At 38.5% G+C, this 13,873-nt stretch overlaps 1 protein-coding gene and 1 long non-coding RNA gene across 14 annotated transcripts in view; one reads left to right on the forward strand and one right to left on the reverse strand.

Annotated features, from left to right (window-relative positions):
* Positions 1–13,873, reverse strand: part of LOC131795479 (uncharacterized) — a 39,695-nt gene that overhangs the window by 4,065 nt on the left and 21,757 nt on the right. For 9 of the 10 annotated variants that reach the window (XM_066170582.1, XM_066170579.1, XM_059113061.2 and 6 more), the window contains 8 exons: positions 12,773–13,121; positions 8,586–8,816; positions 7,838–7,858; positions 7,344–7,394; positions 6,884–6,925; positions 6,680–6,706; positions 3,122–3,175; positions 165–227 (listed from right to left, as the gene is read on the reverse strand). In XM_066170582.1, coding sequence (XP_066026679.1) covers positions 165–227; positions 3,122–3,175; positions 6,680–6,706; positions 6,884–6,925; positions 7,344–7,394; positions 7,838–7,858; positions 8,586–8,816; positions 12,773–13,121 — 838 coding nt within the window. The remainder of the gene's footprint in view (positions 1–164; positions 228–3,121; positions 3,176–6,679; positions 6,707–6,883; positions 6,926–7,343; positions 7,395–7,837; positions 7,859–8,585; positions 8,817–12,772; positions 13,122–13,873) is intronic. The other variant, XM_066170578.1, reaches the window with a different exon arrangement.
* Positions 5,535–10,272, forward strand: LOC131795481 (uncharacterized). Of its 4 annotated transcripts, none has more exons than XR_010718420.1 (4): positions 5,535–5,789; positions 6,423–6,570; positions 6,656–6,821; positions 7,455–10,272. It is a non-coding gene; the product is annotated as an uncharacterized lncRNA (long non-coding RNA). The 4 variants fall into 4 exon arrangements; XR_010718421.1 differs by lacking the exon at positions 5,535–5,789 and adding an exon at positions 5,801–6,283; XR_009341045.2 differs by lacking the exon at positions 6,423–6,570 and having other exon boundaries at positions 5,542–5,789.

The following is a 13,873-nucleotide window of genomic DNA, read 5'->3' on the forward strand; positions in this document are numbered from 1 at the left end:
CGATATAGCGTTCTTCAAATAAGAAGTCGACTGCTTGGTGCAAACACTGCTATTCGTGGAATGCAGAGTGAATTTTCGATCAACTTTTTGGCACCACAAACTTGAAACTTGTGGGCCATGTTTGTAAGCGTGTGACTGTTTTTTAACGTGGAGGACAAACTTACCGAAAGAATGGCTTGCAGAGCTTGTCACGTGGCCTGCGACTTCTTGAGAGTTGCTGTCAAAATCTAAAATAAACAAGAATCCACAGGTTCATTTATTAACCTTTATACTGACGGAATTGTGAGCTCAAATCTATAAGGGTAGTTGGAAGAATAGGCGATAGTTTGAGGAGTCGGAACCCCTTCAAGAAAAAATTTTAAGACTTTTGTGACTGGAAAGTAAGGAAATTCGAGATTCGTCGAATGTAACGCCCTCCAATTGCATTTTTCGAAACTGCAATGTCAATGATTGTAAACTTTGCATTGGTTGCTACCACAACAAAGCGTTTTTTTGTCGTTCTAGATTTATCTTAAAAACAAGAGGCTATAATTAACACTGCCACGCTTCTAACATAAAATAGAGTTTCGTTCATTGAAGTGGAACAAAACAAACGCTGACACAAGTCACAGGTGGGTTGAGAGAAAAATTTATTTAGGTATTTCCGCACCGACAGATTTGTGAGGAAAAGAATCTTTTAAAAATTAACATTTCAAAGGATGACACAGAAAATCGAGAGAGGTTCTGAAAGTTGCCTAAGAAAAGTCGTTTCAAAAAGCGTTTTATTGAAGAATGGAGATTTCAATGCATACAATTAAAAGGATGGAACCACAACACATCGAGTAACCTGAGGCAAATTCTATTCAAGAAAAGTCTTTGAAAAAACCGCTTCTCAAACCATAGAAATTGTTCCCAGTTATTGTAACAGAGGATTCTAATTAAAATTATTTCTATATGTTATTTGCATTTCCTCAAGGAAATAAAAATATGGAACACAATCTATAGGTACAGATGAAACAAATTTGGGTCAGTCGATTTAAAACAATCTTGCGTGTGTAATAAACGTTGCTCTGACATAAACATAGTAACCAGGGTTTCCTTTTAAATCTTTATTATAAAATAACACAAACATAAAGATAATTTCCTGAATTAAGAAGAGAACGAGAAATTACTTATGGGATTTTCAAACCAAATTTAAAAGGTCACATGAATGTATGTATAGGTTTGCCTATACACTTTTTTAAAAGATATTGCTTGTCTGTCCAAATAATTTGGGGTATCTTCGTTGAACGGGTGGTTTATTGACTGAACACAACAAGTCATCTCAAAATGGTACATGACATTAGTAACGCCAAGCTTTCATTGATAAGCAGATGGTACTTAGAACCAGCTGTCACTAAGCTGATGAAACAAGCTAAAATCTTTGCCAAACTGTATGGCTTACTGTACATGTGCACTGATGCCAATTCAAGATCTCACATGCAGTTCACTGTGGTGTGTTTGTATTGACACTGTTTTGGCGAGTATATTGTTATGATTAAAGTACTGGCCAAACTGATAACTCATCCAGAGTACTTTCAGTCTTAATCATAAGACCTAGCAATCAATTTCTGATATCTGACACCGTTGAATTTGGAAGATTCTTCAGGTCACAAAGAAAGAAAGAAATGAATGAATGTACAGATGAAAACCTGGAAAACTTATCACAATATTATTATTGTTACACAAATTTTTCACATAAAATGCAACTGTATGCTCCCAAAGTTGTTCAAAACACTCTCTTCACACTCCAAATAACACCACAGTCCAAATGGACAAAAGATGTTCTTTGTGATGCAAAATTGAATATGTATAGTCCTAACGGTTTCAAATATCATGTTTTGCTCTTTTTCGACCCTACATTGTCACAAGGAAATGACAATATTGGATCCAGACAAAGGTTACTTCCTTGCAACCTTAGATGAAGCCACAGTCAGCCTGCGAGAGAAATATCTTGGAAGGACGCCACATACAAGTGAAAAGCAATTCACCACCGATGGTGCAATGTTTGTATCGGAGACGTGGAAATATTAGCAACACTACAGTAGCTTGAAAGCTAAACAATTAAGTTAAAAACCTGCTTGGACTTCCAAGCGAAAAGCCCTTAATTAATTGCTTTGTAAAGATCTTTAAGCCTGCGACACCGCACTTTCAAGCTGAAAAGAAGCTTTAATATTTCATCAGCTTAAATTGTCTTTTCTGCTGAACCCTGAATATTCAAGTTGCAACAAATTTTAATATATGTGCATTGTGTAGTTATGCAATATCGCATTTTCTAACGTTCCTCGCCAGAACGAAGCGAATCGCGTCCAAAACAAAATGTCTGTAGTATTAAAGAGTACAAAGGAATGTAAAAAGAGCCATTTTCATCACGTTAGTAACAGCTTAGCCCACACGAGGAAGTGGTGAATGTTTATGCATCGCGAAGAGAGCTATCTGATTGCTTAGCCTATAGTATTACTGCGACCCGACTTTTGGCTCGCCTGTAACTAGTTGACAAACAACACCATCCATAACATCAAGATTACTGAATCAATTCGAAATATCTTCGGCCAAAAGCTACAAAAACTACAACAGAACTGCTTGAAATCGCTGATAATTTAAGACATTGCGAAATTTATGCAAATAGAAGTCATGTAGTCTCTATGAGTTCTTATCTCTTGAAGAATCTCCTTCGAAATTTTCGAAGAGTTAGCACTGATAACCGAAGGAAAAACTTATAATGTACACAAAATAGAAACACACAAAAGAATCTTCGTTTCTTTAGAGGTGACGAAGGATGTGAATCAAGAAAGAGAGACATATAGCGAAAATTGTTGACAATCCCAAGCACAAATATAAATTATTACGTCCACCCAGCCAAGTACAGCATTGTGGTTTTTTAACACAAAGAAATTACAAAATACCCTCGGCGAAAACAAGCAAAGTCAGTTAACTAAGGTCATTTAACCATAATGAGGAGGTATAACTCTTAAGCAAACAAAGAGCGGTCGACACTGTTCCCGGAAGAAACTTCGAGAGAACTGTTTTTGCTCCCGGAAATATTCAACCCAATGCGACCCGCTACGTGACAAAATAATTTTTCTTCCAAAAGCCAACTCACCGCCATCTATGTTTCCAATCACAGCATGACTATCATCCATATCGTTGGTTTCATCTGAAAGAAAGAAACGTTCGTCAGAACATACGAAAGATGGCTTGGACAAAGCTATATTTTCCTAATAATTGTGCGTGCTAGCTCATTTCAATGCCAACTGGATGGAAACCATAGCTCCCCGCAACGCGGAAAAGCATTCAGAATTAAAACCCAGTTCTTCGCGTTGTGAGAAAAAAGTCGCTAAAATTGATCGCAATTTAGAAAACTTCGACATTTTAACAGCTTTAAACGCTTACATATGCACAGCAACCACGCGCAATCGTTGGGTACAAGTTAAAAAAAACGCTTCGAGACTGATCTCAAGGTATGATGCGAAGCAAACGATGAGCGGCAAGAGATACGCATGAAGATGGTCCCTCGCTCAGTAGTCCAGTTTGCCGCTAGACTTTCATCCTTTAAGATTATTAGCCCTTGAGAAACAATGAGACCTTCTGTACCATTCAACAATGTGAAAGGTTTCACAAAGTATGCTAAAAATAGCGATAGACAACGCTTCGCCTTTCCTTCTCCTTCGTGGATATGGCGCGTACCAGCGCGGAAACGAACAAGCTTGTTGGTTTCACTCGTGCTACAAATCCTCATACGAATCCTTGAAATGACAAAAAAACACAACGGATTGACAACGACTTCGGGTTCGTCGATTACAGCCCAATTCAACGACCCAGCGTAAAAGACAACAACTGTAGAAGATTCAACCGATCAGGAAGCTTGAGGCTTTCGCTGCGTAAAATTACACCACGAATCATCGTCTCGATTTCCAAAATACCATCCGAAATGTACTCTGCAGTCGCTTAAAGACGACTAACCGAACAACTGGGCATAAACGAGAATTCTAGCTTTAACACTTTCACCAAACTACAGTAATGAACGGCGGCTAACAGTAAATATATCATAAAAGTTCAAATTATTGTGGGGCTGTTTCACGCAAGGTATACGAGCTAATACCAACGAAATATTATGAATCAATTCGACCTGATTACCTTTTCGCCGACGTTTCTTCTTTTTCTCCTTGCTAAATATTCTTAAAGAGCAGTAATAAGGCATTTCTAGCGTCGAATGGTTGGCGGAAAGGTCGCTTGCTTATTAGTGACTCGACATGCAGGATCGAGCAAACCACGAACAACAGTCGATAAATATGCTGGGGATTACTGAACAAAGTTACCACTGGGGGAGGGGGGGTGGGAAAATACGATTCCTACTTTGTAGCGTTTTCTATGATCAGAGATTTATCCCTTCCACATGAGGATAATACAAAACTTACATTCACACATGAAAAATTATGATAATCCTTGTTGAAGTGATCCAGAATACTTGAAAGCTGTGCAAAAAAGTATCTCTGAACACCCTCCCCCTAAGTAACGCTCTGAAGTCATTCAGATTCAAGTTTCACGTTGCCTATTTACGTAGCAAGACATTCAGCGAGAGATTATTTGCATTTACAAGCAGGAGTGTAATTTGTTTCGCTCGAGTAATTTGAATTCAGAAGCCGACTTTCTCTAGTTAGGAGACGGTCAATCCGAGACGAATTCGCAAATGTTACACATAACCGTGAAGAAAAGTTCATTCGTGAACGAACAGAAGGACTACATTGACACGAAATGGAGCAGACCCGGAAGTCAAGAACAAAGCACAACTCTGCGCGCCTGTGTATCGTTGCGGAAACATAGGAATGTTGTTTGTTACTGCTAGATTTATTATGGGCCTAGAACCCGTTAATTGTCAAACGAGTCACTCGAAAAAAACATTATCCTTCATCGAACTTGCGAGAACGTCGAACAGCGCTCGAAGAATTTCTATACTTTGTCTCGAAGCTCGTAATTTACACTTCCACAATCACAAGACATTTGGGTGCGACTCGCAAAACACCCACGCAAAACTCACTTGACCTGAAGATCACGTGAACGAATTCGCTCGCGTTTTGCGCAATATTATACGTGCTGTAAAGTCGCCGTCAGTATACGGAAATACTTATGCGGAAACTGGTTGCCATCAAGTTCTGCTCTTCATCACGAAGCTGTTCAAAGTACAATATATTTTTTAAGAATTTAATCTCATTCCCTCCACGTTACTGAGGCTCTCATTTTGGCTTTTGCTGGTCCAAACATATGCGCATTTTCTTTAAAACTCTCTTCATTTCCTTCATTTAATGGCACTTGATCAAAGTTTACCATTCCTTCACGTCCAGGTGTTAGCGCCCAATTTTTAAGTTTAATACCGGTTTTCGTGCTTTCTTCCGCGCCTGATTAAGCACATTGAATGGCTACCATGAGCCTGGAGCGAAAGCATGGAAATTAACCACTCGGAAGCGGCGTGTAGAGCCAAAAATTTGCATCGCGGAAAAAGAGCGAATTACTATTCACTTCAATTATGTTCGCTTAAGTTTCAATTGAAATGACCCCTCTGACGTAAGGCAAAGAGAGGTCGCCTTCTGCGTGCAAGCACACTTCCTACGGGTTTGACGTCACCGTGCATACGTGCAATATTTTCAAATATTTCCTGACTTGTTGGATAGTGACTCGTTATCTTTTGGGTTTCTTTAGCAAACAGCCACAAGACCAGTCAAAACCCTTAGCTCATGCAGCAATCCCGTGTATGCAGCGATATAAATAGACCGGTATGTATAAAAGCGTTCGATTCCTTTTAGATTTGAAATTCTGTGATTTCAGCCCAGTCTAGAACGCCTTTGAAGAAAAAAAATGGAATCGAAAGAGCAACATTTCTGTTTGACAAACATAATCTGCTATCTCAAGATCTACAAAACTTTGTAGGAATGTCAAGTTCCTCCTCGACAAAAATTTGAAAAAATAATTTTGAGCGGACTGATTGAAAGATGAAATTTCCAAGTAACAAAACTTATATTTCGCTTCTCACCGCGAATGGGTTTTCATCTAATCGAAATAATTTCCTTATTTAGCATTCTACAATATCGGACACAGCCACTCGGATGTCCTAATCCTTCAATATGTGTCTTATTGGTAGCGGCGCGCGTGCGAGAATGCACGCCTTCGTACTTCGTGCCTCGAGAGGGCATCACTTCACGCGTCCGATCTAAACCGAACTTGCGCCTAAAGTCCCACTGCTGCTCACGCCAGAAAAAAAAGCTTCTAAGTAAGTTTTTAAACCAAAACAAATAGGTCAGGGATTAGGCTATTCAATTATCGTCTATTCAATTTATTGTACACTGAAATATGATTTGAAGAAGTGCTACATAAATCTTTGCATGTTGTTTTGCGAATTGACACTGCAGTTGGAAGGATACGGAAGAAACCCGGCCGAAAAATGCCGAAGAATACCGAAGAAAATAACAAAGAACCGAAGAAAATAACAAAGAACCGAAGAAAGGCTTTCCGTATGGCGGCTTCTTCATACAATATGCTACACAGAATCTATGCATGGTACGTGTTTTAAATAATTATCTGTTTTCTGGAAAACCCTTGGCTCATGGCTTTCCAAAACTTATTATTATTATTTCAAAAATAGATATCACCAAAGAGTGAGACTTACCACTTTGTGCAAGCAATCGGTGGATTTCTAAAAATGAAAAAAAAAAATTTAGTTAAAAAAAAATCAAATCAAGAATGAGATGACATGGAGTGAAGGCGGATTTGGAAACAATAGCTGCCGCAATCGGAGAAAAAGTTATTTGGTAAGATCCATTGAGCCATTTTATAAACAAATTTTCTGTAATCAAGTGAGATAGGGTCTCACCTTCCACGGGAAGATCATCCGGAAGGGAGAAGTAAGGGGAATCTGTAAGATACATGATAATTGACAAGTTAGTATCTAACTTTCATGCAGTGGGGTGAATGAAAACTATCATTACTTCACACGTTACAGCTAGAATCTTGAAAAGCGAGGATAGCATCGGAAGTTATCCGGAAAAAAAATCTAGATGAACGAAATACCTCAGCTGTAATCGAAAAGTTTTATTTATTATGATATTTTGCTTTTGTTGCATATAGCATTTGAAAAACACCTAACCCTTTCACATAAACTTTTCAGTCCCAAGATCTGAGAGCCTAAAAGTCTTAACTAAACTTCATGGTTTCTCTGTTTGCTGGTTTTACTAGCTTAGACCATGGCTTTACACCATGACAGAAAATTCCCCTACTTAATAACGGTCTAGCTCTCACGGAATTATTTTACCTTTAAATTAAGAGATTTTTACCTTGCATAGCAAGAAGATTAAACATCTCATCACTTGATGGATCGTAACATCCTGTAAAAATGCAGACAAGAATAACAACGATTAACTTTCCATTTTTCCTCTCCTGTCTAGGGTATACCAGATTATCCTTTGGTTAATTAACACCGAACAATGTATACTTCTGAGAGTGAACTTGAAGCTGGGGGACTGAGATAGGGGAGTGGTGTACCCATGTACACTATCAGTAGAAACCTTTGGCAGATAACAGGGCTTTGATTTTTTCAGTAACTCATGAAGGAAATCATTGTTTCTATTTCATTTTGTTTCTATCAAAGGAGGAATCGTTCTTTTGTTTACTTTTCTGAAACCCTTACCACATGAAGCTAGAAGAGCTTGAATGAACTAACAGAGGCCGAGACCCTTCACATTCAACCCCAACCAGGCACATCCCGCAAAAGTTTTATTGAACCCTCCCTGGGGAAATGTTCAAGACTTAAACTAGATATGTTACTTACCTCCATAGGAGGTACTGGAACCTGCAAAGGGACAAAAAAGTTTTAACCTTTTTTTATAGGAAAAGCAATCTACCCTAGACATCATACACAGCTAGCCTGTAATGATTCTTGTACTATCTTGTAAGGTCCTCAATGGCCTGCCCAACTGACAGCTTCTTTTCTTTAACCCTTTAATTCCCATGAGTGACCAAGACAGAATTTCTCCTTACAATATCAATACAGTATCAACCAGATAAGTGGTGAGAATAAAGAAAAATATCAATTTGGGGATAATAAGTTGATTCAATACTGAATTCTCTGAACTAACATCATGAGAATTGTATGGTTGATGGTAAGGAGAAGTACAAATTTGATCTGGGAGTTAAAGAGTTGTTTTCGTTGTTTTTTTCTTCTTCCTATATCTTCTTTGATTATTTCCTTCTGAATGCTTTTCTCTAATTCCTCTTCCTTTCATAAATCCATTCATTTATTTATTTATTTATTCATTCATTCCCTCTTTCTTTTTTTCTCTATTCCTTCGCTCTTGTTATTCTCTCCTTCAAACTTTCTTTTCTATTTCTTAATTCACTTTTTAAACTGTTTATTTACTCTCTTTCTTCTTGTTCTCTTGTTCCTGTTTGCATCTTTTCTTTCAGCAACGTTTGCTTGCTCCACTGATGGTTCACGAACTCAGTTGAAAACAAGTTATTTTCAAATGTTTTGATAATGTTAAATTTGTTGTTTATATTGATACAAATATAGCACTTACTTTCCCATTGGGAACTACTCGCGATCTGCGTGAGGGCTTCGTACAGGAGTCCTCCATATTCTGAACGTTTTTTCAAATCATCTGCTGTTGAACACCACAGCTCTGGCCCAGTCAGGTCCAACTTATCCAGGTCATACTCCCCAGTGATATTATTAGAATTCCAGACCGACTTCAGAAAACTTTCTAACTGAGCCGCTGTCCATGTGTATGGTGGGTAGTTGGACCAATCTTCTGAAAAAGAAAAATACATATCAGTACCGAGGGCACCAGGTTGCGAGTTGAACACTTGGGACACATCTAGACTGAGAAGAAAAAAGCATTCCAACAGATAATTAAGTTGAATGCGGGGTTAGAAGAAAATAGAAACAGCAGCAAATTCAGGGTCCTGGGAGAGGGCGAGGGGGGAGAAGGGTTGCGAAACTCCTTCTCCCCCCCCCCCCCCCCAGCAGAACTTTGGGGGTTTGCTTAGGGTTAATATACAGGATCGCATGTTATAACAAAATGTGGCATATTTAAAATGAACTTGTCTCGAAATATTTCTTAGCTTCTAATTCACATGGGACTAAGTGCAAAATACTCTTTCTGTGTTTTCTAAATCTGCCCACCCGCCTCCCCCCCACCTAATCAAAAATTCCTGGATCCACCCCTGATGAGCAGTTTACTACAATCTTTTAGTAATTAGGTATACCTTTCTGACTGGGTGTCTTGTTATGAGAAAGTGGCTGAACAGTAAAAAAAAAGGTATAGAAAGATGTATATAGAACAGATGGATGGATGGATGGATGGATTGGTAAATGATCACGCTGGAAAGGAAAGGGAAAGAAAGGGGGTGAAATGAAAGTAACACTGAAGAAAAGGAAGAAAAAGGGACGACAGGAAAAAGAAGGAAAGAATCCAAAAGGTGGTTAATGTTCTGAGAAGTAATGAGCGCAGGTCACAAAGCACATTCAAAAGCGTTTTCTGGATGTCAATGAAGTTCCAACAAAGATCACAACAGGCTTAGAAAAACTGAACAAGCACCAAAAATGAAAAGTTCTAGAAATCAAGGTTGATATTTCAGCAAAGGAGCCCAAAGAAGAAATCGTTTAGGATTCCAAGCCTAATTTAAGTTGTTCAGCGCATGAATGCAGTTTAACAGGAAATTATTTCGGAGGAGCTTCGCCAATCCAAGAAGGCACAATATATTTATCCTCATATACCTCAGAAAAAGTTTGGCAAATTATTACGAAAGAAAGCATGGAACCAGTTTCGAATCAAAAGCTATGCTGAGCATGATAATATCCAGAAGGATAATGTGGGAAGTACAGAAATCAAAGAGAAAGAGGCATTTTTGACCGAGCGCTTCTCTTCCAAAGGCAAGCCTTATAACCCCGACGGAGAAGTAACAAAGCGTGAGTGAGCAAATTACTGCTGTAGTTTTGGTATCAACTGGAACACAGCTAAAGAAGATCCGCCTCCAGCAACTTCAAGCGATTGACCACATCGATGAGCGAACAGGTAACGTGAAAAAAACTATCGGAGTTTGACATTACACCGAAGTTAGATGTGGATTGATAAAGGTCGCCCTAAGCGTTCAAGTTATTTTTGCCGCCTAAGTTTGTCATTAGAATTCGAAAAAATTAAAAACTGTGACTCAAGTATGCAGTTTAAAGAGAAAACTTGAGAGAAATGACCCATCTCAAGGCAATTGTAAAGCCAATAAATCACAGATTTAAACGAAAAAAAAAGGCCATTGGCCGAAGACATTTGAAGCAAAGAGCTACTTGAACGATTGTCCGGAAAGGGCCAATTTGAACAGAACTGAGCTGTGGCCAATTTATGTCCCCTGAAAAAAGAACAAGTTAAACACGCCTATCGAGACATTTTTGTTTACTTGCCGAAGGCAAAAATCGACTCATGAAATCTTCGCGGGAAGAGCTTGAGCCTTTTTTCCGAATTTCGAAATGCTTAATCTTAACATATTAAAGGCTCCAAGAGCATTTCTTTTTTTAAACTAAGGACGCGATTATGTGCCCAATTTTCGAAGATTAAGATGGTTTCCCAGCTAAATTCAACAAATATTAAAATTTCAGCCTTGCATGATAAATCTTGTGCACTTATCTGTCCTTGAAATCTTTCGCTAGGCCGCATTTGGTAAATTTAATTTCGCTAAACCAGCCTTATAACAATAGCTTCTGAGAAAATGATCATAAAACTCTTTGCTATCGTCTCAACACGATCTACCCTAAATGATTTAGAGTTCCCATGATGTTTCTGTCTTGGAAACGTTGCTATCTTGAATCAAGATCACTTGTCATAAACACGGTTTTGTTCTCAAAAAAAGAACTGAAAGATATATTTCGTTCCAGTAGAATGACCCGTGACCCGTACGGCTGCATATAGAACGCCTTAACGGAGAGATCATGTGAAACCAAACAAAACCCGAAAGTGTAATTTTCCGTGTTTGTGGGGAAGCTGTTGTAATCGGCCTTCCTTGAATTTTCTAAAGTAATTTTTTAACAATGTCTTTATTGATGCTAAAATTATGTTGAAAGCATCAAGTCGCGTCACAGTGGATGTCGCGTGATTCCGTTCGTAAAGCCTCGTTACTTCATAATCTTAGACACTACTTTCTTAAAAAAGCATTTAAAAGGCACGCAAAGAGCTTACCTGTAAAATAAAATAGCCTTTAAAGTAGGATCGACATGTATCAGATCGCAAAATAGAGCTATCTGTGTTCCCGGTTTAAACCTTAGAAACGAAACGAAGACGGAGCTGTTAAACCCGACTTCGACAGAGTCGAGAGGTGATTGATGAATTTAGACTTTCTCAAAATGGGAATCTTAAGCGGAATTTCAAAACACGAAGGTATCAAGCAGCAAAGGAAACTTGCTTACCTTAAAATTATTTCCGATTACCCAAACTATCTTTCAAATACACAAGACCAAACAACTTGCGTAGCTTCAGTTTCTGGTGACAAGACAACTTCGACCGGAAGTTTTAGACCGTTGGAGCGTAAGACAGGGACTAAATGCAAAGAATCGACGAAAATACACATCTTCGTCAAGCGAAAAAACATCTCGTTATTCAGTGATGGGAAGGAACGAATTCAGGGCATCAGAATGAAGCTGTATTTACTGGATACTTTACGCTTGTCTTGAAAGCCTGCAGATTTCGAGTTCGCCGTTGTAAACAGGAAGAACATTCCACAAACGCTTTTGCGACAAACAATAGGCTTGAATTATGGGTACAATCTGGTCGGCCAATCAAATTGCTTCAGACGTGAGCCGACAGAAGGGTGTTTTCGTCCATAGTGTCTATGACGTGTTAACTTTGTAAGTATTTTTAACATAGCTGGTTAAATTACTCCAAAAATATTGGGCACTACACTGCTTAGTTTGAACGCAAACATGAAAACAAATGAATTCAATTCCGGAAAGAAACAAAGATGTGTAATTGCGTTGATCGGGACACCTGCAATCGATGCAAATTTCATAACAACACAGTAGAAAAAAAAAATGTAACAAACGTTATCCATCTTATGCGATTCAGACAGTCCCTCTTGTATATTAAAAAAAAACACGTGAAATGAAGCGGAGTACTCAAGGAAACTTTTGGAGAACCAATTTCAAATATATTTAAGAGAACTTTGAAGTGGGAAGGGGTTATGAAACTGAAAGGGCATTGCTCCAACGATGCTTAAACAGGTGCACGATAAGCGGTAGCACCGATGCCAAAGTCTTCAATCTACTGTAGCCGTGGTTTGAGTCCATCTCTGGATTGGAAATACAGGCAACATGTCCAAAATTGACCGATATTTCCTCAGTCTATCTTTTGCCCACATTGTGTTGCAAGAGGAAAATCAATTTTCGGACGCTTGGAATTGTTTAACCACAGTAAGAATTACAGCCTGGAATTAGCTTGCGCCGCAGATTTGGAAATGCATCATGAGATGATGATGAATGAACTTGGGTGAAGAACAACGGATGAGACTGATAACTGGACATGCATCGAGCTAATTTGCTGTTAGAGATCGTAAATGAACGTCAAATTTCTCATAAAAAAGATCAACATACCGATTCCGACTCGACCAGGAAACAGTGCACAAAGGGATACCTCATGGATGCAACACAATTATAAAAAGAGGAGCCAACCCTTAAATGCACTATTGCTACCATTCAATGTATTAATTATATGAAATTACGTACCTGTAGGTCCCAAACACTCCATTAAACCAGGAGTTGTATGCTGGTCTAAGTCCAGGCAGTTGTTTCCTGGAGAAGGAAGAGCCTCGTCCATCCTTGGGGACGCACTCTCATCTGACGAGTAACCAGACTCATTCAGGCTGGAGCAGCTCTTCCACGAGGTTAAACTGTCACTTCTGCTTTTGCTCTCTTCCCCATCTAACTGCATGGGTTGAGCATCCATGTTCGGGACAACCTGGGTACCATCCAGATTTAAGTAGTCCTCAAAGTTGAACGGAAATCCACATCCAGGAACTTCGTCATCACAAGTCATCATTTTGGATGCTTCAAATAGTTCACGGTCTGAAAATGTCTAGAAGAAGAAACAAGTCGAAACTTGTAACAAATGGGCAGCCCTGGATCAACTGAGTACTTTTAGTGCAAACTACCAATGCTTTTTACAAACTTCTATTTTTTTTTGGTTTAAAACTTGGCCAGTCATTCTCAGATTGGGTTAACATCCAAATGTTCCCTTTGCGACAATGATTTTTGGAAGGTCTTTTCAAACCATATTAGCAGTGCTGATATTATTATCATTATCATTACTACGACCATAAATACCATTAATAACATGATCATGTTTTATTGTCAAGAATTCGTAAATAACAGATAATTTGCCCAATCGCCTATGAAAAAATCATACGGCTCACCTATGGCTTAAAGTTTGAAACTGGCACATTACGATTTTTAAGCATTTTTTCAGAAGATATCCTACATATCAAAAACATGCAGATCTAGCGAATCAAAAACAAAATTATATAGTTACAAAGAAGTCATGCCAACGATGAATTTAGGTGTAATTGATCAAAACACCTGTAGAAGCCATGAGTGCAGAATACTCTCTAACATGTTACAGCATAATAACGTGTGTAGATTTTTGTTGCAAGCTTCTATCTAATGATCAATGAGAAAACTCAGAAAAAGTTTTAGGCAAGGCCAGAAAAGATCGATACTGTATTTCTTTTAAATGCTGCCTAATTTTTATGTATTATATGTACTGAAGTTAAAGTTTTTGTTTGATGAGTGCGTATTTTGGGCAAAATTTGGCCCCACAATCATTGATAC

Source organism: Pocillopora verrucosa, chromosome 8 (assembly GCF_036669915.1).
Source record: "Pocillopora verrucosa isolate sample1 chromosome 8, ASM3666991v2, whole genome shotgun sequence".
NCBI classification, from domain to species: domain Eukaryota; kingdom Metazoa; phylum Cnidaria; class Anthozoa; order Scleractinia; family Pocilloporidae; genus Pocillopora; species Pocillopora verrucosa.